This window comes from Sminthopsis crassicaudata, chromosome 1, assembly GCF_048593235.1.
Source record: "Sminthopsis crassicaudata isolate SCR6 chromosome 1, ASM4859323v1, whole genome shotgun sequence".
Classification (NCBI taxonomy): Eukaryota; Metazoa; Chordata; class Mammalia; order Dasyuromorphia; family Dasyuridae; genus Sminthopsis; species Sminthopsis crassicaudata.
The window spans coordinates 571,280,235-571,304,560 of record NC_133617.1 but is presented as its reverse complement, the minus strand read 5'-3'; the positions used below and the strand labels follow the sequence as shown (position 1 = coordinate 571,304,560).

Below are 24,326 nucleotides of genomic sequence, written 5' to 3'. Positions count from 1 at the left end.
AGAAATATGAAAATTCAGTGCAGAAAAAAAGACCCTCAGAATTGGACAATTGGAAAAGGACATAGAAAAATTTAATGAAGAAAATTATCCATCAAAATTATAAATGAATAAATGAAAACTAATGATTTTATTTTAAAAATCAAGAAACAATAAAACAAAATCAAAAGAAGGAAAAAATAGAAGACAGTGTTAAATATCTCAGTAGAAAAAGTACTGATCTAGAAAATAGATACATGGAAGACAAATTAAAAATTATTGGACTATCAGAAAGCCATGATCAAGAGTATTGGCATTACCTTTCAAGAATTTATCAAGAAAAATTGCAATTATTTTCGAGAAGCAGAGGGTAAAATGGAAATTTAAAGACGCCACCAATAACCCCCTGAAAGAGATACCAGAATAAAAACTTCCAGGAATTTATAGGCAAATTCCAGAGCTCTCAGGTCAAGGAGAAAATATTGCAAGCAGCCAGAAAGAAACAATTCAAATATCAAAGGACCACAGTCCCTTCTACATAAAAGGATTGGAGGACTTAAAATGTGTTGTTCTGGAGAGCAAAGGAATTAGAATTACAATTAAGAAGCACTCAGAAAAAGTGAATATAAATATTTCAGGGGAACATGGATATGAAACAAATTAGAGGACTTATAAGCAGTCTTGATGAGAAGACCAGAACTGAATAGAAAATTGACTCGAATAAAGATTCTAAAGAAGCACAAAAAATAAACAGGAAAGAGAAGTCAAAAGGGAATTAATGAGGTTAAAATGTTTACATTACTAGATTATATTTGTAACTCATAAGAACTTTCTCATTAGGAGAGCAATTAGAAGGAATAATATATATACACAGAGAGAGAGAGACAAACAGAGAGATACAGAAAGGGGGCAGGAGACACAGGAGTGATTTGAATGTAAAGAGATGTTATCTAAAAAATAAAATTAAGGAGGGATAGCACAATGTGTTGAGAGAAAGGTAAATTGTGATATAGAATGGGGCAACCTGTCTCACATAAAAGTGTCAAGAAATAGCTTTTTCAATGGAGGCAAAGAGGGAAGTGAGGATGGGTTAGTGAACCTTACTCTCATTAGAAGTGGCTCAAAGAAGGAATAATGTACTCACTGAATTGGAGAGGAAAATCTATGTTACCATATAGGAAAATAAGAAGGGGAAAGGGATAAGGAAAGGTGGGGTGAGAGGAGGGAGGGCTGATTGGGGAAGGGGATAGTAGTAGAACATTTTTGAGGAGGGACAGGGTTATAGGGAAATGCAGTTAGCAATAGTAATAGTGAAAATAGTATTGAAGCAAGTTTTTTTGTGTTTTTTTTTTGATAAAAGATTCATTTCTTAACCATATAGAAAACTGAATCAAATATAAAAAAAGATTTATTCCCTGATTGATAAATAATCAAATAATATATAAATATATAATATTATATGTAACATATAATATTATACATAAATATATAATATATATAAATCAAATAATATAATAAATAAATAATGCAAAATAAAACAATTCTGAAATACTACCTCATACCTATTAGATTGGTTAATAGGATAGAAAAAGAAAATAGCTAATATTGAAGTGAATGTGGGGGAAATGAGATATTAATGTATTTTGGTGGAATTGTGAACTGATCCAACCATTCTAGAGATCTATTAGAAACTATTCTGAAAGGGCTGTAAAATCATACATACCCTTTTACCTAGCAATACCACTAATAGAGCTGTATTCACAAAAAGATATAAAAAAGGAAAAGAATCTATATTAACAAATATATTTATAGTGGCTCTTTTCTGGGAGATAATAATTTGAAATTGAAGAGATACCCATCAACTAGGATGCCTGAACAAAATGTATTATGTGATTATTGTGAAATACTATTGCACTATAAGGAAAGATGGGAAAGGATGCTCTTGGAAAAACCTGGAAAGACTTCCATGAGCTGATACAAAGTGAATAGCACTGCATAAAAAATAACAGCAATAGATGATCAGATGAATAACTTAGCTAGTTTCAGCAATACAATGTCCCAAGACAATTGTTAAGAACTTAGGTTTAAAAATGCTACCCATTAAAAATACCAGAGTGGGGGGAAAGGAGAGAGGAGAGAACTGAAAATATCTGAATACATATTGAAACATATTTTTTTAGTTTCTTTATTTTTCTTGAGGTTTCTTTTTGCCTGATTTCTTTCACAAAGACTTATTATGGAAACATTTTGCCTAACTATATATGTATAAAATTGCTTGCCTTTTCAATGAGGGATTATGGAGGGAGGAAAGAAGATAGTTTACAGCTCAAAAGATTAAAAAACTGAATTTAAAAATAGATTTTACACATAAATGGGGAAAATAAAATACTAAATAAAAAATGAAGAATTGGTAGCAGACTACACTAATTTGTTAACAAAGACTAAGATTCATGCAATTTGCATAATTGTGTACCATAGTACTTGAGTAACCAAAGTACTTTGTTATTGGCATCCAATTATACTTGTAAGCTAAGCATTTTCAAGTCAACTACTGAAAGAAAGCACAATGATAAAATGTTTGACTTTGATCAGGGCAGGATAGTCAGAATACACAAAAAAGAACTACTTCTTTACTTCTTTGAATTCAAATATAGAAGATGGATACAGCTAAAGATAAGTTATATCCCACTGAGCTTTTTAAAGTTGTTATCATTTTTAGAATGAGCCTATTTCTCATTACAGAGGTTTGAGGCAGATGTGGAAAATGCTCATAGACCTAATGTAACATTCTCAAGTACCCCTCCATTCCTTCCCACATCATCAGGCAGATGCCTCATTGAACAGATGGGGCCTGTGGTGTGCATGAAAGGCCATCAAATTTTTTAGCATTGGGGATTCAAATTCCATAATGAATCTGATTAAAGAAACCATGGCTGACACTCTTTGGGAGTTAGTAAGAATTGAGAGGGGCAGGAATAAAAAAGAAACTTAAAAGTTTCAGCAGAGAATAATCATGCTCTTTTCAACCATACTTCTTATTAGCTTTTAAAAAGCTTTTGTAGTCATTTGTGGTTTTACTAGTACAGGTTAGGTAAGGCATTACAAAAAGGTAAGGATAGGGCTTAGACCTAGGATTTAATTGGCGCAAAGACTTTCAGGCAAGTTAGATATTTCTAAAAGTGTTGGACATTAAGTTTTCTGAAATTTATAATTTTAGAGAATTGCCTAGAGCATGAGGAGATTAAGGAGCTTGCTTGGAATCATATGGTGATATGTATTTTAGCTCCAGTAGTTTATCTAAGTCTTGCAGTATACTATATTGCCTATTTCTATCCCCATCCTCCAGATTAGATAAACAATTGCAGTAATGATAAATAGTTATGGTATGAAAATAGATCCAATTTTAAATAATGTTGTTCTAAAATATTCTATGTATTAGCTTTTTAAGTTTTTGCTTTATAGGACAAAACAAAATGCATATAAAATGATTGAAAAATCCCTATAGTGATATATATATATATATATACAAACATATATATATATATATATATATATATCTGTATATCTGTGTATATATACACATAAAATACATGCACACTCATATATATACACACATACCTGCATACACATATACATGTATATATAATACAAATACATACTATATATGCATATATAAACATATATATGTATATATGCACATGAACATATATGTATATACAACTATACATAAACATTTATTTCTATACACACATATATACATATACATGTATGCTCATATACACATGACTATGTGTATATATGCATGTTTGTGTGTGTATGTGTGTATATATGTATGTATACACATGTGTATCTAGGTGGCATAGTGCATAGAGTGCCAGATATGGAGTCAGGAAGACTCATCATCCTAAATTCAAATCTGGTCTTGATTTTTCCTAGGTGTGTGATCCTGCAAAAGTCACTTAACACTGTTTGCCTCAGTTTCCTCATCTGTAAAATGAGCTGGAGAAGGAATTAACAAACTACTCCAGCATATTTGCCAGGAAATACCCAAACAGATTTGCAAAGAGTTGGCATGACTTAAACATCTGAATTGATTTGAAATTGAGTCCTCCTGGCTCCAGAACTGCACTTTATTCACAGCACTACTTAGGTGTCCCTCTATCCCTTTCCATATTTTTCCTTATATAATATAAAAGTTAAAGTTATTAATAAGTAGGTCACTGATGCTTTTTGGGTGGATCATACCTATATTCCCCCTCTTCTATGACTAACTGAATTACATGACACTGGAAATATAGAAGAGATGCTGAGTATATGCTGGGCATATACTCAGGGGACAACAGCTCTAAGATTATTCAAAGAAGAAGTTATAGTCAGAATTTTAAAATCGGAAAATGTGCATGGAACATATTGGTAAAATAATGGTGCTTTCATACCTCAGAGCATTATTGCTAAGCAGTAGAAAACACCACAATCCATCTATTGCTTATATTTAGTTGCATTTTGGTTTAAAGCAGTGAATATTCTAATATGGATTCCGCATTAAACTTTAATGCATGTCAGTTGCAAAAAACTGCTCTTATTGGCATGAAGAGGGAGATCTTTACAATAAACAGTCTGTCACCATGAATACTGAGGAGTCAATATTAAAATGCATTAACATTTGGAGCAAGGTAAAATATCTAAATGTGACACTATATTATTTTTAAGCCAAAAGAAAGTCAGTTTTGAACAGAAAAATCATATGTTACTTTCATCCTATAAATGCATTATAAAACTCTTCTCCAATGCCTTATTGTGTCACAAAATTTCTGAAAGCAATGGTGACAGTTCAAGCAAGTGCTGCCAATCAAGAAGCCCTCTGAGTAATGGACAGACATGTTTGTTTCCTTGGGAAATCTGAAGAGACTCATCATCCTAAGATGGGCCAGCAGGTGGTGACATTTTTTGGCCACAGCAACTCATCAAACCATCTGCTATGACTCAACTGGGTGGCAATCTGTTCTACTGGAAAGGATGATTACATGGAAAAAATAATAGCTCCTTGTTATGTTGAGATATCTCCTGTCTATAGAAGAGCAAATAAATGTTCACCATCCTAGAATAAACTAATACATATCAATTTTATGTCACAGAAATCAATTCTTTCATAGTTGAATCAATATCTCCTTGACACTTACTTGTGCCTAAATGCACCTTAACTACAGTATGTTTTGCTCACTGACATGAATCTTCTATACTCTTCTATTCTTGTTATAATATATTCAACATATTTCCTGGTTTCATGGAGTTAAATGAACCAAAAAGGGAAACAATTTTTTCAACCAAATTACTATATGCGATACAGTTGAAAGGGCTTGCTTCATATAAACATTTTCATATCAAATGAAGAAAGTGATTAAATTATTTATATATTTACCAAAATAAATATGAAGTGAACAATTTCTTAGTAATTTACATAAGGTTGGTGCACCATATTTAACAAGAAGTCATTTCCTAAACATGTTTAATTGTATGAATGTAGGCATTTATGTTCATACATGTGTGCATATATTGCACACATATATACATAAAATACATGTATATTTAAATTACAAAGCATATAAATGAGAAATACTCACATATGAATCCTCCATTCTATATAAAGCAAAAGATACCGGGGTTTTCACTTCTCTTTTACCACATGTTCAAATATATCTTTAATTTCACTAATTCTAAGGATCTTTGCTATGTTGATCATAGCCTTTTCATTTTTGCCTATCTTATGTGACTCTTGTTTGTGTTCTCCCATTAGTTCTTCACAGGAAGCTCTTCAATATGATGAAGATCTTCCTTACTTATCTTGAGGTTACTTGCAGCATTCTTGGGAAGTCTTTCTCACTGTTACCACATGACTATCTCATCTTTTTTTTTTTTTCCAGTCATACATTGCTCTAACAACATATTTTATTAGATTTATTTTTTAAAAGTTCCTTATTTTTATATTGTGGTCCATTTCTTTTGGGTGATGTTCATTTTCAATTCTTAAATGGCAGTTGTATTTTATGAATCATAGACATAAATATTGGTTTCTGAGAAGTTTGGAATCATTAAACATTTCTAGAGTTCAATCTAGCCTACTCTACTCTTTTTTTGTTTAATTCTGATTCCAATTTCTTTTCCACAAGCATTGCTTATCCAAGATTGTGTCAGATTTGTACTTTGTTGTTTACAGTCTTCCCTCACTATCCCAGACTAACTTCTAAGTTAGTATAATAGTTTATAAAGCACTTAAGTGGTACAATGGATAGAGTATCAGCCCTGGAGGCAAGAGGGTCTGAATTCAAATCCAGCTTCAGACACTTGACACTTGTTAGTGTGTGGTGCTGGGTAAGTAATTTAACCCTGATTGCTTTACAAAATAAAGAAAATTTATTTCTTTGGAAACAAACAAATAAATAAAATAAAATCTGGCTCCAGACTCTTACTGGGTGTGTGACTCTGGACAATTCACTTCACCATGTTTTCCTTAACTTCTTCATATGTAAAATGAACTGGAGAAGGAAGTGACCAAAAACTCAAATATCTTTGCCAATAAAATTCCAAATAGGATCACAGAGAATCAGATATACCTGAAATGGCTGAACAGCAGCAAGTATAATGGAACAATAATAGGAATTATGACTGCTAAAGAGGAACATAGCAATAACTTACAAATTGTCACATAAATTCAGGGAGTGTCATAATTACTTGCAAACTATCTCATAAATTAGGGGGGCATAGAAGTCTTTAGCAACATTTTTCCTAAATTATTAAGATCATCTTAAGACTATGTTCAAGTTAGAAGAAGCCATATAGGCCTTAGTGTAATAGAAGCTGTCCTCAGTCTGCAAACTGTGGAAAAGCTGCAGACATGCATAACAAGATCAGTAATACATTATATAAATGAAATGACCTTAAAAGAGTTCTGATAATTTTGGGATGATGTTGATACATTTATGAGTTAAGCTGAATGAGACTTAGTCTATTTCCTACTGTCAAAATTCTATTAAAATAATACCTCAAATACTTGCTCCTTGAGTATTCCATCTGCTTCAGGTCCATGCTGCCCAAGTACTCCCAACTCTGATACACAGTTATATGTTACTTATTGTGGCCCTTTCCATTCCCAGTCTATTCTCTTTTTTTAAATTTTATTTATAAAAATTTTTGACAGTATATATGCATGAGTAAATTTTTTTTATAACATTATACCTTGTATTCATTTTTCCACATTATCCCCTCCCTCTCTCTACTCCCTCCCCTTGATGACAGGCAATCTCTGCCTCTTGTACACTTTGGCCTTCTGGGTCATATGCAGCTGTGCTTATTAAAGGGTGATTTAGGGGAAGCTAGTTGGCACAGTGGATAGAGCAGTAGCCCTGAAGTCAGGAGGACCTGAGTTCAAATTTTACTTCAGACACTTAATACTTCCTAGCTCTGTGACCTTGGGTAAGTCACTTAACTCCAATTGCCTTAGGAAAGAAAAAAAATGATTTAAGCATTATGCACAGTTTACTGATCATGGTTTTTGAAGAGATTAACCAAACAAAGAAACAAACAAATAGTAACAGGTATGCTTTCCCCAACCTAACAAGACCCTCTTGTGATTCACTTCTTTGAGCATATATCCTCAGGTAGGGCTGAGACTGAATTTTGTCCAATAACTGCTCCTGTGGTGGACAAATGTAACACTATGAATCCATTGTTAAAAAGCAGAGATGAGCAACTATTTCCTTTTTGAGGGAGATTTCTACATTATTGGGTCTTAACAAATCACACTAAATTAGTACATTGATAAATAAATTATAATTAAAAGATTTATTACTATCTGTATTATTTTTTTCCATATGTTTTCTTTGCAATAACATATCAATTTGAGTAATTTGAGTAAAAATTCATCTTCAACTCAATTTGTAAGCTGGAACTACTCCATTATAGAAGTGAACAGATAGGCAAAGTATATCTGTCTATTTTATGCTTAATTTCTTTATCATCACAAAGTCACTGAATAAGATTATCTCTATTTGTTAGGATTTTCAAGAAAATTTACATATAAACATTAATACAAATAATAAATTAAAAACAAGGATCTGATTTTCACTAAATCATCTGATCATTTCTATACCAGCAAAATTTTTCCCCACTTTGTCGATTTTATTGCAATAGTCTACCTATTACCCAATAACACCCTAATTGAGAATACCTTCAATTATAAATTGTATTCAGTTACTGATGGTTTTCCTAAAAAAGTGTCTATCTATAAACTTTATATATGTATATATACATACATACACACACATATATACATATATAGATAGATATACATATATCTATCTATATATGTATATCTATCTATATATATATATATATATGTCAAAAGGTAGGCCTATATGTCAATAATCATTTGTTTCTTTCCTTCCTGCCTTCCTTCTTTCTTTCTCTTTCTTTCTTTCTTTCTCTCTTTCTTTCTTTCTTTCTTTCTTTCTTTCTTTCTTTCTTTCTTTCTTTCTTTCTTTCTTTCTTAAGGATTTTGTATATTTAATTTAATAAGATGACTTGTGTACTGATTGTTTAATGTGCTCAACAATATTCTATTTCCAGGAAGTTTGTACTTTGTAGACTTACTTTAATCCAATTTCCCTCATTTTAGTCTTTTTCAGTTTTATTTCTTCTGTAAGCATATCTGGGACTGTGATGTTAGAAATCAAGTTTTGATTTCACTACACTTGACAGTGAAAGAAAAATAGTATAAATATATATATATATATATATATATGTATGTATATATATATATATTTCAAATGACTAGTTTTCTTTGGTTTGATATTATTTCCATTTTCATTGTTAAATAACTTTGCTTAATTGAGTCTGTTATTAAACTTTCTTTCTGTTTTTTCTCCATTAATTGCTTTCCTTTTTGAGACAATGCTATTCAATATTTTCAACTATATTTCTTCATATGATTTTATAAATGAATTTATATTTTCTGTTGGAGTCAGATAATGTGTGTCATGAGCCATCAGTTCAACTCATCCATCTTTGCTTCTTCTGAGTCTTTAGGGTCTCCCAAAATTTTTAATTTCTAAGATCCCTTTAATCTCACAATGTTTTGTTTTATCTTTTGTTCTATCTTTTATCTCCAAATGAAAATACATAAACTTCAAGAATTTGTTTTGTTTTTATAAATCCATATCATAGGCAGCTAGGTGGTGCAGTGGATAGAACACCAGCCCTGAATTCAGGAGGACCAGAGTTCAAATCTGGTCTCAGACACTTAACACTTCCTAGCTGTGTGACCCTGGGCAAGTCATTTAAACCCAGCCTCAGGGAAAAATTAAATAAATAAATAAATAAACAAACAAACAAACAAACAAATAAATAAATAAATAAATAAATCCGTATCATGAGAATTGCAATAGAAAATAACTGGATGTCCCAGGACATTATGTTTTTAGTTTTCTTTGGATATATAATGAAATCAGCTGTATTAATTCCATTTATTTGCCTTGACAGTCATTCTTCCTTTAGCCTACAATGTCCTCTTTTTTTCTCAGCATAATTAATATAAAAATATTAACAATGCTCTATATCCCTGTGTAATAACTGTATTCATTGATCTCTTGAGAAAGATCTAACATTACTAGTACTAGAAGTCAAGTTAAAGAAAAATAAAAAGCTTAAAAACTGTGTGATTCTTAACATCTTCAACTTTCTTTTCTACCATTTCATCACTATTATGGCTGAGGCAGAAGTAACCACAAGTACAAGAATGAGGGGTATTTTCTCTTTTCTTTATTTCTTGAGTGTTGGGGCCAAAAAATTATCATCATTAAGATACTTGTTAGCTATGGGCAAATCATGTGACATCATAGGCTTCAATCTCTTAATTAATAAAATGAGGATAATAAGTTTCTTGCATACTTCACTGTTTTTGTGAGAATCAAATGAGAAGTACTTTGTAAATGATAAGAAGTCATTCACATGTAGACTATCTAAGTAGTCTACATGTGTTTTCCCAAAGGCAATTCTGGAAGGGTGATGAAGAAGGCAGCAGATAATATGGAATGGTTGAAATTCTCTATGAAAATAAAATTCTAGAATATGAATTTGTAATATAAAAATTATTGGACAGATGGTGCTTTGGGATATGTTTCCATATTTTGAAGTTGATCTAAAGGTGAAGAGATATATCTGGAATAAAGTTGTCATTGACAATTCAATAGTAATAGCAGGTTGAGGAAATAGGAAAAGGAATTGAGCCCAGGTATTATGAATTGCAACTAATATGGTCAGAGAAAGGGTAAGTATTGAAGTAATCCAGAATCAGAAAAGACTCTAAACTTCTTGATAAAGGTAAAGTCAGTTGAGGAATCTAAACTAGTGATATATACAAACATTAGGACAGTTAGTAGTATGGTAGATAGAGCACCAGAATTGGAATTAAGAAGATTCATTCTCCCAAGTTCAAATTTGGCTTCAGACATTTTCTAGGTGTGTAACCCTGGGTAAGTCTCTTAGTATTATTTGCTTCAGTTTGCTCATTTGTAAAATGATCTGGAGTAGGAAATGGTAAACCACTTCTAATTTCTTTACTAAGAAAGAATATTTGCTAAGTTTCATTGAAACAAAGTATTGGATGTGACTGAAATGATTGAAAAACAAATATTAGAATTTAGAGGGGAAAAGTAGACTGATGCCAAATAGGTATTCTATTCTAATGCAGGGCATGCTAGGTTTAGAGTTCAGTAGAGGGCAAATAATGTGTGATGAGAAATGGTGAGGGCACTTATGGAAAGATATTTAAAGTGATAAATCAAAGACAAAGCAGACACTAATAATACTCAGGAAGTTCATTATGATATATAGGGCAACACAAGGTGATGCATTTTATCAAGTAACCTGGGCACCTGAAGGTTAGGAATCCAGTCAGAAAATCTGGGCAACAGTAGAATAACCGATAAATAAGAATAACTTGTGAGATGAAGTTACATAATTAAATATTGGATTTAGAGCTGGAAGATAATCAGCCAATAATTTTCTTGCCTAGCAATTTGTAAGAAAGAACTTAAAATTATATCCCAGAAAAGAGAATCAGTAAGTAGAACCTAAAATTCTAGATAGGAACAACATTTTGTTGGACTGCTTGACATACCATGAGGAGAACAGGAGCCATCAAAACCTTTTTCATGATGTGCTGTTGCACTCAATTAATTGGAGAACTTTGCTCATGGGAATACAGTTCTTATGTCATAATAATAATAATAAAAAAACAGGAAAGAAGGATTTGCTTTATGGGAATATGCCTAATATTCCCATTTATTGGCATCCTTACACTTCAATAAAGTAAAAAAAAATAATGTGAAATATCTGGCATTTTTCATGAGATAAATATGACACATGCCTAAATCAAAAAAGGAATGTGAAAAAATATTTTCATTATTAAAAAAATCAGGTATTTGAAAAGATCTCTTTAATGTTCTATTATATCTTGTTTGCATGTGAAATCACTATTTTAGACACATTGTTCTAAAACAGGAAACTCATTCCTCCTTTTTAATAAACTGTCTAGAAATGTGATCCAATAGAATTCATAATGATTCTCTGAGCTTAAACATTAGGAAGTTAGGTCTTTATTTATAGTTTAGTAGCTGTATGGTTTTAGGCAAATCATTTATTTTTTCCTGTCTCAGTTTTTCCATCTGTAAAATACAAGCAGACAACAAAAAAGCAAAGAAAAGAAAAATTCAATAGCCACATGCTACATATGGATTTTATTAAACACTAAAATTTAAGAAAAATTCAGTATATTATCCATTATCATTTCTAATACCTTTCATGTATTTAGTCTTATATAATTATTTTCCTTCCTGCAAGTATATATGTATATGTGTATATATGTACGTACGTATGTATATATATATATATATATACATATACATATATACACATATTTTTCCTTCAAAACTACACTATTCAATTCTTTTTACTCTTTAGTCCACTAGTACTATTTGTGATATAGAATAATGTATGAGTTTTCCTTCAAAACTACACAACTCAATTATTTTTACTCTTTAGTCAACTAGTACTATTTGTGACATATAATGATATATGAGTTTTGTTCCCAACCTCTAAAGTTAAAGAATCCCTTTGAAATTTAAAGAGATAAGGACTAGATTTATTGTTTAATTGGCATAAGGAACATTTGGTTATAGAAACTCTACTAAGAATGCAGTTTGTTTCTTCTCCACCACTTAACATGCTAGCATGTTTCAGATCATATACTTAAAGCCTGGCTTTCCTATCTTAGGAGCCACTTCCCTATTTAAAATCCAAAAATGCCTAATTCTATTCATAACATTCAAGAACTTTCTAATTTTAACTTTTATCCTCATGAGTTTGAAAAAATGTTTCATTTACTATATTGTATATACCAGGTAATGTTAGAGATGAGATTATATTAATTCCACAAGCCAAAAAAAAATCAGCAAGTTATAATCAAAACTTATACATTTGCATAGCTCACCCATAGGATATAATTTCATTTAGAATAAACATTTCCTAAATATCAAATACTGGGACCCAAACTGAGAATCCAAATTTTTGTTAATGCTTATAGGAGTGCTTTTAAGTACATTTATTTCTTGAAAAACTTTTCTCTAGTTCTGCCCTGCATGAAGGGTGAATAAAAGTACAGCCAAAGAGAAATCAATGCCTTTAAAGTTGCTATGAATTTTATAGCTGAAATACAACATAAAAATCAGATATAAGCCTGTTTTTCTACTGCCTTATTTAAATTGAAGACAAATCCAATTGTCACCATAAACATTTACATGAAATGAATTTTGAGATGAAGTTTTGCAGAATCAAATGCAATTCTGAAAAGGTCGGTACTGCAATGTACAACTTAACAACACTATTAATATCACTAATAGATTTTGTCTGAAATATTATGTAGATTTTCTTTACTTGGGGAATGGTATTTGGAAAGGACCAAAAGATCATTATCCTGGTGACAATACATTTTTTCTCCTTTCATTGGAATTAAGATTTAAAGTCTAGTACCCCATTTAAATATTAAATAATCTATTCTTAAATCTATATGTTACAGACTTGGAGAAGATAAACTGTATATAGCCTTTCCTTAAGAATTATACATCCAAAATTATAAATAAGGATGATGTTACAATACAATCAATCATTCAATCAAAGTGTTAAATGCCAACATGTACCACATATTATGCTATATTTCAGAGACACAAATACAAAAAATAAAATCTCTGATCTAATGGAACTTACAGTCTAAAAAGATAGGCAACCTAGACACATACAGACAACACAGAAACATACAGAGAATATATAGTGTTATATGTTAATGAATGATGAATTATGCTGATACTTATTAAGAATGATTTCTGTCCTAGTGTAATTATGGTCTTTCCTATTTGTGAGATTTTTATTTTTAGCATAATTCTTTAGAAGTAATAAGAAACATTCTTTAAATTTGTATAGGCATTTATTCACTAAATCTATTCTATATATGTGTATTTTTGTGTCTATTTGTGTATATCTGTGTGGGTTTACTTGTTTATGCTAAGTTTATTCAAATTGCTTTTTTTAAAGGGGGAAAATATGTTTGCAGGAAAGAATAAGCTTATAATTCTACTAATAACAGTGCCATTCATATTCCAAAGCACAATGGTATGACACTTTCTTCTTATTGGTGGAGATCAATGTCTTGTGCCTGTACAAGGGACAGTAAATTAAAGGGGAAAAATAAAAAAAATTAAAATCTAGTGTATTCTGATAGTACCAATGAGAAGAAAAAAGTTGTTAATATCGTTGTGCATGTGCATTGTACATTAGAAAAGCAATTCTTTTTCTATTATCACACATGAAACAGCCTTTCATATTTTAGAATTTTTAGTTGTTTCTCTAATCTCTAAATAGATCCTCAAAAACTACTTAAGAAAAAATTAAATCAAATCACTTATTTGCCCAAATTAGAAGTTTATCTTATTAAGATTATAAAGGAAGTTTCCTAAAAAGGTTTAATCTAAAAAAAAAAAAAAAAAAAAAAAAAAAAAAAAAAAAACTGACAATGAGGCTAGAAATTAAAGTGAAGGACATAATTGGGGTAACTAGGTGGTTCAGTGGATAGAGCACCAGCCCTGAGGTCAGGAGAACCTGAGTTCAAATATTATCTCAGATACTTAACACTTCCTAGCTGTGTTACCCTGGGCAAGTCACTTAACCCCAATTGCCTCAGCAAAAAAAAAAAAAAAAGTTATGGGCATTGCTTTCTCTTGAAGGACTATAACTACAGATGGAGATAGATGTATGTGGCTCAAAATATAACAGAAATTTATGACTTCAGAGAAATAAACTTAGGTTCTCAATTAACCTTTGTCACAGTAATTCATTAAATACGTTTTTTGCTGGTATTATTTAAAAGTATGATCAACTAAATCTTAAAAGGAAATACAAGGTAAAATAAATTGTAGTGGTATTGAGCATATTATCTTTGGAGGAAAATATTTTAATATATTCAGAACTCCATATCATTTTTTATACAAAGGGGGAAATCATTTTCCCCTACCTCAAGGATTTCTTCTGTATTTTGCTTGCCATGACTCACTCTGGGGGAAACAATTACTTTTCGCTGAGAGAAAAATCTGCCTTCATTATCCTTCTGAAATTCTAGTTACCTTGAATCTATCCCAGAACATTGGGAAATAAGATTTAATCTCATCCTTTCCATCCCCTTCTCCCAAACCAAGAATCATCTAGAACTCATCCAGGATCTTTGATTATTGACATGGGTTGCATAAGATAGAAGATACCAACAGAATTTCTTTCTTCTAGAAAGATTGAGGGCCATTGTTCCTTATTTATTTTTATTTTTTGCTGTTGGTTCCTTAAATCTCTTAGTTCTTATCCTCTGCTATCTTGATGTCCTCTAGACACTTATAAGTGTTTTCTCACTGGCTAAAACAATCTTTCAACTATCTAGCATGATGAGCTGTTTTGATTTTCCTTTTGTTTTTTTTCAAAGCTTTGCAGAGTGTTTGACATGTGTTTTTATATGTCTTTTGCCTGTCTGTTTTTAATTATGCCTTTGCATTCATTAATTAAAGAAATAGAATTTAATAACATGATAATGCAAATAACTATCTGAGGGTGGATTAAAAAGTAATATTTAACACAATGGTAGCTGGTTTTGTGCTAAAGATGATGATTTTAGCTATTAACACATAATTTAAGAATATCTTCAAAGGTACCCTCTTGCAGTGTCAACAGTTAAATATGTCTTCAGATTATTGAATATTCTTGGTTATTTTTGGGATGTGGAAGAGTTGGTTTTCCAAACATTTTTATAACTTAAACAATATTCCATATGCATAATTGTTTTGAGAAAATAATATGAATGAGAAAAATATGAATAGTTAAATATATGCATGTATTTCATATAAACACACTTATCTATCTAGAAATCAAGAGACAAAAAAAACATTAAATACAAAAGGGGGACTTTTGTGAACATCCAAAATAAACATAGTTGGACGTTCCAGGTGAAAATTTGATTTCTCTTTTGAAAGACCAAATATTTGAAATTAGAAATTTAGAATTTTATTGGCTAGCTTCTATAGAGTGCATACATAAACAAGGATTCTCACTGACAATTGGGAAGCTGCAAATAAGAGACTTAGGACAAAACACGAAAAGCAGCATGTTATATCAGGTAGAAAACATTTCCTTGTATTCAAGTTCCCAATTCAAGTCTTACTTTTCACCCATAGAGTAACAACTATGTAATCCTGGGAAAGTTACTTAGCCTGATGCCTGAGGCAATTATGTAAACCTATAAGTCATATAACAGTTGTGAATCTTCAGGATTTTTCTATACTAATGAAATCACAAGTCTAGATGATCCCCCAAAAGACCACAATCAGTACCTTGAATTCTACTTGAACAGCAATAAATCCTTCATGGACAGGTCACCATACAAATATTGAATTATAAGCATTATTTTTACTTGTTAATAATTAATAACACAAAAATTTCCTGGATGACTACCATCTCAATGCTCTCAAGGATGTGTAATAAAAATCAATAAGCAGCAAAAATAGAACAGTAATTCTCCAGATATAGTAACTATACTCAAAGAAAGAACATACTCTGGTATGTGGTACTCTCTACACACACACACACACACACACACACACACACACACACACACACACACACATACACATGTTACTCTCTCTCTCCATATTGCCATCTAGCCTCCCTTTGTATTCCTGTTACTGTTTTGATTTATGCCAGGACTCCCATGTATAATCTAAAGATAACAGAATTTGTAACAATATATGAGTGTTCAAAATTGCAGATGTACTGGTCTAATAGGTGTCTGCTTGGTGCTCCTCTATGCTGCATTAGTAATGCTCCACAAACTTCAGTGAAAACAACACATGAATGCTGCCATGTAATTAACCTATACTTCAAAATCAATTTTAGTTGATATAAGAGGAAAATAACATTTTAATTAGTTTATTGATTATAAATTTGGACATTTAACAAACCAACATGGCTGTCTGGAAAAAGGATGAATAGAGGTTAGGAAACATCTGGAAAATATTACCTGCAGCCATTGTGATTGGTCACTGTGACCTGAGGTCCAGGCATTCACTTTTCCCTGTTTATCTAGCCGTGCTTTCCTGGGTTCCCATGTGAACATATCCATGTTGAGAGTCCTGAAGATGCTGGATGCAGTAATCTGATAGTCTTGTATATGTCCTGATTTCATTCCCAAAGGCTCAGAACAACCTGAATGATAATGAGAAAGATCCATGAGAAAAATAATTTACTCTGGAAGTTTTTTCTATGGTACTTTTGAAGAGGCAAGAAAAGACTAAATATAATGACACACATTTTGAAAATAGGGGTATCAATATTCTTACAGAAAAGCTTTAATCAAGAGAACATATGGAGTAAAATTGAAAAACAAGATTAGCCAATTGAGGCTATTTTATTCTACATATTTTCAAAAAGTTGAAAGCAAGATAGACAATTCAAAGTATTTTATTGTGAGGGTATTTTCCCCCCAAAATGATACAAAGTTGAAATTCTGTTTCCATTTTCATTAGTCTTAATCCTTTGACTGTTCCCTGACTTTCAGCAGCCCCCATCATTTCCTTAATAATGAGGTATTTTCTTAGAAAATGGTTACTTTTCATTGACATAGTACCAAACTACTGCTACAATAAGTGACTACAATACAAGGTTATTTTGCCACACTTTCTATTCTTGCAATGAAAACTGATAAGATATACTCCTACTAGATGAATATACTCTAATTTACTTCCTCATGATTTCTTTTTGCTTTTTAATTTAGTATTATCTCAAATAACTGCTTTTAGAACTCATCCTAGAGAATTTGGCTTTAAATGGAAGAGATAAGATAAAAGGCAGAGTAAAATGGCTACAGAAATGATTTTTAATTAAAACTGTTAAGAGATGAGCAATATCTGATCTCTTTCTGACATCCTCATGATTGGAAATTATATTTTTCTTTCACGTTCTTTTACATTGCTTCTTAAGAGCCTCATATACATTTTTGAGATTGAAAGGTAGAAAAATGATGAAGAATTCTGTCATTCAAATTTTGAGGATTCAGTAAAGGAATATAACTAGGCACTAGCTTATATTTAAATTAATTTCTACTAGGAAGGAATCTATTTTGGCGAATTTGTTATTATGATCTAATAATGAGATTGTTAAATTATTAAAATTAAAATATCAAATAATATTAAATATTAAATATACCCTACATATCTTAAGTCACTTTAATAACATATTGCCATGAATAAAGGATGTTTATAAAAGTCCAGTCTACTCATATGTTAGTCAGTAATTGTTCAACCCCATATTTAAAACTGCTTCCTTTTAGATAGGAAATATGCAAGCAGATATTGAATAGCAAGGTAGAAGTGGAAAGAGTGACCTTCCACATTTCAGCAAAATATAAGCAAGTTACGTAAGAGATGTTTCCTGATATTCAAACACCTTTTAATTTTTTAGTCAAGTTAATAATATGTTGCAACATTTAGTTAATTTGTGGCAGTAATTTCTTTCTTTTTTTAATTAAAGCTTTTTATTTTAAAAATATAAACAGGGATAATTTTGACATTCATTCCTACAAAACCATGTGTTCTAATTTTTCCCTCCCTTCCTCCACCCCATTCCCCAGTTGGTTAGTAATCCAATATATGTTGAACATGTGCAATTCTTCTATATATATTTCCATAAATATCATGCTGCTCCAGAAAAAGCAGGAAGAAAAAAAATCAAAAAAGAAAAAAAAATGAGAAAGCAAACAAAATGCAAGCAGACAACAACAAAAAAGAGTGAAAATACTATGTTGTGGTCCACATTAAGTTCCCACTGGCCTTTCTCTGTGTACAGATGGCTTTCTTCATCATAAGATCATTGGAATTGGTCTGAATCACCTCAATGTTGACAAGAACCATGTTCATCAGAATTGATCATCATAGAAGCTTTTTGTTGTATGGCAGTCATTTTTAAAGTGTAAATCAATAAATATTGATTAAGTGTTTGCTATGTGCTAGATGTTATGCTAAGTTCTGAGGAATAAAAAGTAATAATAAAAAATAAAAACATAGTGCCTACTCTCAAGGAGCCAAAATGCACATAACTTTATACATAAAATATATATGCAGGGTAATCTGAAAGGAAAAGAACTAGCTTCTCAGAAGGCTTGGAAGGGCTTCCTACTGAAGGTGGAATTTAAGTAGTCTTAAAGAAAACCAGGGCACCTATGAAGAAAAATGAGGAAGGAGATCATCATAAGCATGAAGGATAGCTGGTAAAAATACATGGCATTTTGATAGACTGCTGTATGTATAGAACAGCAAATAGGTCAATAGAGATAGATCCTAGAGTTTGTGGTTGACAGTAAAGTGTAAGAAGCCTTAAAATGCCAATCTGGGGATTTTCTACTGGACCCTGGATATGTTAGAGTCACTATAGTTTGAAGAAGGAGTTGATATGGTCAAATCTTTGTTTTATGAAAATCACCTTGGCAATGGAATGTAAGATGAATTGGAGTAGAAAATAATTCTATGTAGAGAGACCAATAAGAAAACCCATGAATATATCCTCAGACACTAAAAGCAAATGAGGTATCTACATTTTAATCTCAGTTGTCATTCACAAAGGATGTGAATAAAAAGTTGAGGTCCAAAGGAATTTTAAAAAATAGAAAAGCTGAGTTTGTTTTCCTACTTAAGTAAACATATAAATTTCTAGGTTTTAGAAAATTAAAATATTTTATTTTGAAGATCTGTTACCTTGTTATTTCAATACAATTATGGAATTCAGTTGTATGACTTGGTTTTCTCCCTCTAACAATGAAAGGGATGACAACTACTACTATTCTAACCTATTAAGATATATTAAGTTAGTCTTTCTACTAAGAAAGAGAATAGGACATCTCTTAATGACCAGATGGAATAACTCCATATTAGGAACCTGAAGACTTTGTAATGAGATAGCAAATTTGGAGAATAAAGTTGATTGTGTATAATTATGTGTAAGACACAGACCATTGTTGCACTTTGTGAATAATTTGTGAATAATTTAAGACAAAGCATTATTGTGAAGGGGGAATAATAATTTATATTGCTTCTATTATAAATGTACAAATATTAACTCATTTGATTATCACAATAATGTTGCAAGATATGGGTTGTTATATATACATTTTACAATTGAAAAAATAAGGGAAGCAGGTTTAAACTCAGGTCTTTCTGATTCTAGGCATAGCTCCCTATCCATGTACCACCTACCTGCCTCATATATAAATTGAGTTCATTGAACTTCCTCAATTTATCAGTTTGATTCCCCTTATTAATTAGTCATCTCATACACATTACTTTGCATACCACTATCTAACCGTTTTTACTTATATAGATAGAATCTGAAAAAACATTTAGCCCATCAAAATATTCTTTCTAGTAGGGAGGATTTGGGATGCTTTTAAAGTATCCACTAAGAATGATGTTCTATATCTACAAGTTCACGAGCAATTTGTGAGTTTTGGGGGATGTGGCCTGGATTCTTTTTAAATATAATAAAAACTTTAAAGTGCTCATGTGATTTATTTTCAAGATGACAATTAAAATATATTTATATGTTCAGAATGTGGCCTTATATGAAGGCCTGACCTTCAGCAGTTAACATACTTCAGAAGCACAAGAACAAGAAAATAAAAAAACTAGAACCATAGCCAAAGAATAAGCTTGTATGATAATCTCCATGGGAATAAGGTTTTTTTCTTGATTGTCTTAGGGTGGATAAGTGACTTGTTGATGACACAGGTATATCTGTGACATCTTTTTTATATAGTGAATAGTACAATAGCTCTACAATAAGTACAAAATCTTATATTAAGATCTGGAAGCAACTTCAAAGTCTTACTATTTAAACTTCTCAGTTCACAAATGATGTAGCTGAGTTTCCAAGGGATAACATGATTATCAAAACTTCACAAATAGTATATATAAGGGGTAGAATTTGAACAGAAGTCCTCTAATTCCATTTCTAATACTCTGTGTATTTTACTGTATTACTTCCTCAATTTTATGTTGAAACTTATCAAGATACCATAAGATGATTTGAAAAAGATGAGTAGAAATATTAATGAAAGTTAATTAGTAGTTCTAAATATTATGCTACTTGCTTTATAAAAGCAAAACAATAACTTGAAAACATTGTTGTTTTAAAATGTGCTCATTTGGGTCAATTGATGGAGTTCCTTTCATAAAAAAAATATTTTCATTTTACAAAGAAAAGGAATGATCTTTGAATTAATGAAAAGAAATAAAACTTTTTTTTTCAAATTACATATCAAGACAATTTTTAGCTTTCATTTTTATAAGGTTCTGAGTTCCAATTTTTTTCCTTCTTCTCTTCCTTCCACTCTTTAAAAATTGTAGCCAATTCTCTTCCTTCCACTCTTTAAAAATTGTAGCCAATTTGGTATAGGTTACACATGTGTGATACTGTAGAACTTATTTCCATATTATTCACAGTTGTGAAAGAAGAAACAGCTCAGGAGGATAAAAAATAAAGAATAACTAAGTGAAAGAATTATATTTTGATCTGCATTTAGAGTCTATTAGTTATTTAGCTATACAGGATCGAGTTTTCCTTTGAGAGTCCTTTGCATTTGTCTAGGATCTCTGTGTTGCTGAGAAGAGCTGAGGCATTCACAATCAACATACAATAGAATTTGAAATCCATTCCCCAATTGATGGAGTTTTTATTTATTCCCAATGCTTTGCCATTACACAAAGAGCTGCTATAAATATTCTGTTCACACGTATATCCATTTTCCTTTTTTATGATCTTTTTGGAGAAACAGACTTAGTAGTGGTAATGATGGATCAAAGGGTATACAAAGTTTGGTTGTCTTTTGGCCATAGTTCTCCATAATGCTTAGAACAGTTACAACCACATCAACAATACATTAGTGTCCCAAATTTTCTATGTCCCTAGAAGAATTTTTCACTTTCCTTTTTAGTCATATTTGTCAATCTGATAGGTATGGTATCTCAGAGTTATATTAATTTGCATTTCTCTAATCAAAAGTGATTTGGAGAAAATAGATAGCTCTGATTTCTTTATTTTAAAACTGCCAGGTCATATCTTTTGGCCATTTGTCAACTGGGGTGCGACTGTTATTCTTATAAATGGAGATCTTTCTCCATTTTTTATTATACCTTTTTACTTACAAAACATATGCATGGGTAGTTTTTCAACACTGACCCTTGCAAAACCTTCTATTCCAACTTCCCCCTCCCTTCCCCCCACCTCTTCCCCTAGAAGTCAGGTAGTCCAATACGTGTTAAATATGTTAAAGTACATGTTAAATACAATATATGTATACATATTTACATAGTTATTTTTTTTGTTCAAGAAAGATTGGATCTAGAAAGAAGGTTAAAAAAAAACTGAAAAGGAAAATAAAAACACAAGCAAACAATAACAAAAAGAGTGGAAATGCTATGTTGTGGTCCACACTCATTTCCCATAGTTCTCTCTCTGGGTGTAGCTGATTCTCTTCATTACTGAAAAATTGGAATTGGTTAGGATCATCTCCTTGTTGAAGAGAGCTTTGTCCATCAGAATTGATTATCATATAGTATTGTTGTTGAAGTGTATAATGATCTCCTGTTTCTGCTCATTTTGCTTAGCATCAGTTCATGTCTTTCCAGGCCTCTCTGAAATCATCCTGCTGGTCATTTCTTACAGAAAATAATATTCCATAACATTCATGTACCATAATTTATTCAGCTATTCTCCAATTGATGGGCATCCATTCAATTTCCAGTTTCTAGCCACTACAAAAAGGACTGCCACAAACATTTTTGCACATATAGGTTCCTTTCCCTTCTTTGAGAGATAAGCCCAGTAGTAACGCTGCTAGATCAAAGGGTATGCACAGTTTGATAACTTTCTGAGCATACTTCCAAATTGATCTCCAGAATGGTTGAATCCATTCACATTTCCCAGTTTATTGCTTCCCTTTTAATCTTCTCTGCACTAGTTTTATTTGTACAAAAACTTTTTAACTTAATATGATCAAAATTTTCTATTTTGTGATCAATAATGATCTTTTTTGGTCACAAATTCCTCCCCCCTCTAAAGGTCTGAGAGGTAAACCATCCTATATTCTTCTAATTTATTTACAATCACATTCTTTCTGCCTAAATCATGGACCCATTTTGATCTTATGTTGGTGTATGGTGTTAAGTGTGGGTCAATGCCTAGTTTTTGTCATATTAGTTTCCAATTTTCCCAGCGGTTTTTGTCAAATAGTGAATTTTTATTCAAAAAGCTGGGGTTGTTGGGTTTGTCAAGCACTAGATTGCCATAGTCAATAACTATTTTTTCCTATGCACCTAACCTATTCCACTGATCAACTAGTGTATTTCTTAGCCAATACCAAATGGTTTTGATGACCACTGCTTTATAATATAGTTTTAGGTCAAGTACAGCGAGGCCATCTTCATTTAATTTTTTTCCCATTAGTTCCCTTGAAGTTCTTGAACTTTTTTTTTCTTTCAGATGAATTTTGTTGTTATTTTTTTCTAAGTCAGTAAACTAGTTTCTTGGGAGTTTGATTGGTAAAGCACTAAATAAATAAAATACCTTAGATAGTATTGTCATCTTTATTATATTCGCTCAATCTATCCAAGAGCACTTAATATTTTTCCAATTGTTTAGATCTGACTTTATTTGTGTGGAAAGTGTTCTGCACTTTTGGTCATATAGTTCCTGACTTTCCCTTGGCAGAGAGATTCCCAAATATCTTATGCTATCAGCAGTTATTTTAAAAGGAACTTCTCTTTGTATCTCTTGCTGTTGAATTTTGTTAGTGATGCATCAAAATGCTGATGATATATGTGGATTAATTTTGCATCCTGCAACTTTGCTAAAGTTGTGGATTATTTCTAATAGCTTTTTAGTAAACTATCTGGGGTTCTCTAAGTATACCATCATATCATCTACAAAGAGTGATAATTTAGTTTCCTCATTACCTACTCTACTTCTTTTCATCTCTTTTTTCATCTCTTATTGCCAAAGTTAGCATTTCTAATACATTATTGAATAGTAATGGTGATAGTGTACAAAATTATTTTGTTCCTTATCTTATTGGGAATAGTTTCAGTTTATCCCCATTTCATATGATGCTTACTGATGGTTTTATATTATTCCTGTAAACAACATATTGTGGGATTCTGGCTTTTAATCTAGTCTGCTATCTACCTCCACTTTATGGGGGAGTTTACCCCATTCACATTTGTGGTTAAAATTACTAATTCAAAACAGTTCCATTATAGAAAAAGAAATAGAACACGCTATTAATCAACTCCCTAAAAAAAAATCCCAGGACCTGATGGATTTACATGTGAATTCTAATAAATATTTAATGAATAATTAAGTCCAATGCTATATAAACTAATTGAAAAAAACAGTGAATGTCAATGGACTTTTAAAAAAATAGTTAGTAGCATCTATTTAAAACCATCAGTAAGTATCATATGGTTTTTGTTAATTTGGTCATTGATATAGTCAATTATGCTAATAGTTTTCCTAATATTGAACCAGCCCTGAATCCCTGGTATAAATCCTACATGGTCATGATGTAGTATCCTGGGAATGATTTTATGTAATCTTCTTTGCTAATATTTTATTTAAGACTTTTGCATCAATATTCATTAAGGAGATTGATCTAAAATTTTCAT

The 24,326-nt window shown here is 31.3% G+C and overlaps 1 protein-coding gene across 2 annotated transcripts in view; it reads right to left on the bottom strand.

Annotated features, from left to right (window-relative positions):
- The window catches only part of EDIL3 (EGF like repeats and discoidin domains 3), a 685,096-nt gene that overhangs the window by 123,205 nt on the left and 537,565 nt on the right, over positions 1–24,326 (bottom strand). For both annotated transcript variants that reach the window (XM_074282146.1, XM_074282145.1), the window contains one exon: positions 16,637–16,821. In XM_074282146.1, coding sequence (XP_074138247.1) covers positions 16,637–16,821 — 185 coding nt within the window. The remainder of the gene's footprint in view (positions 1–16,636; positions 16,822–24,326) is intronic.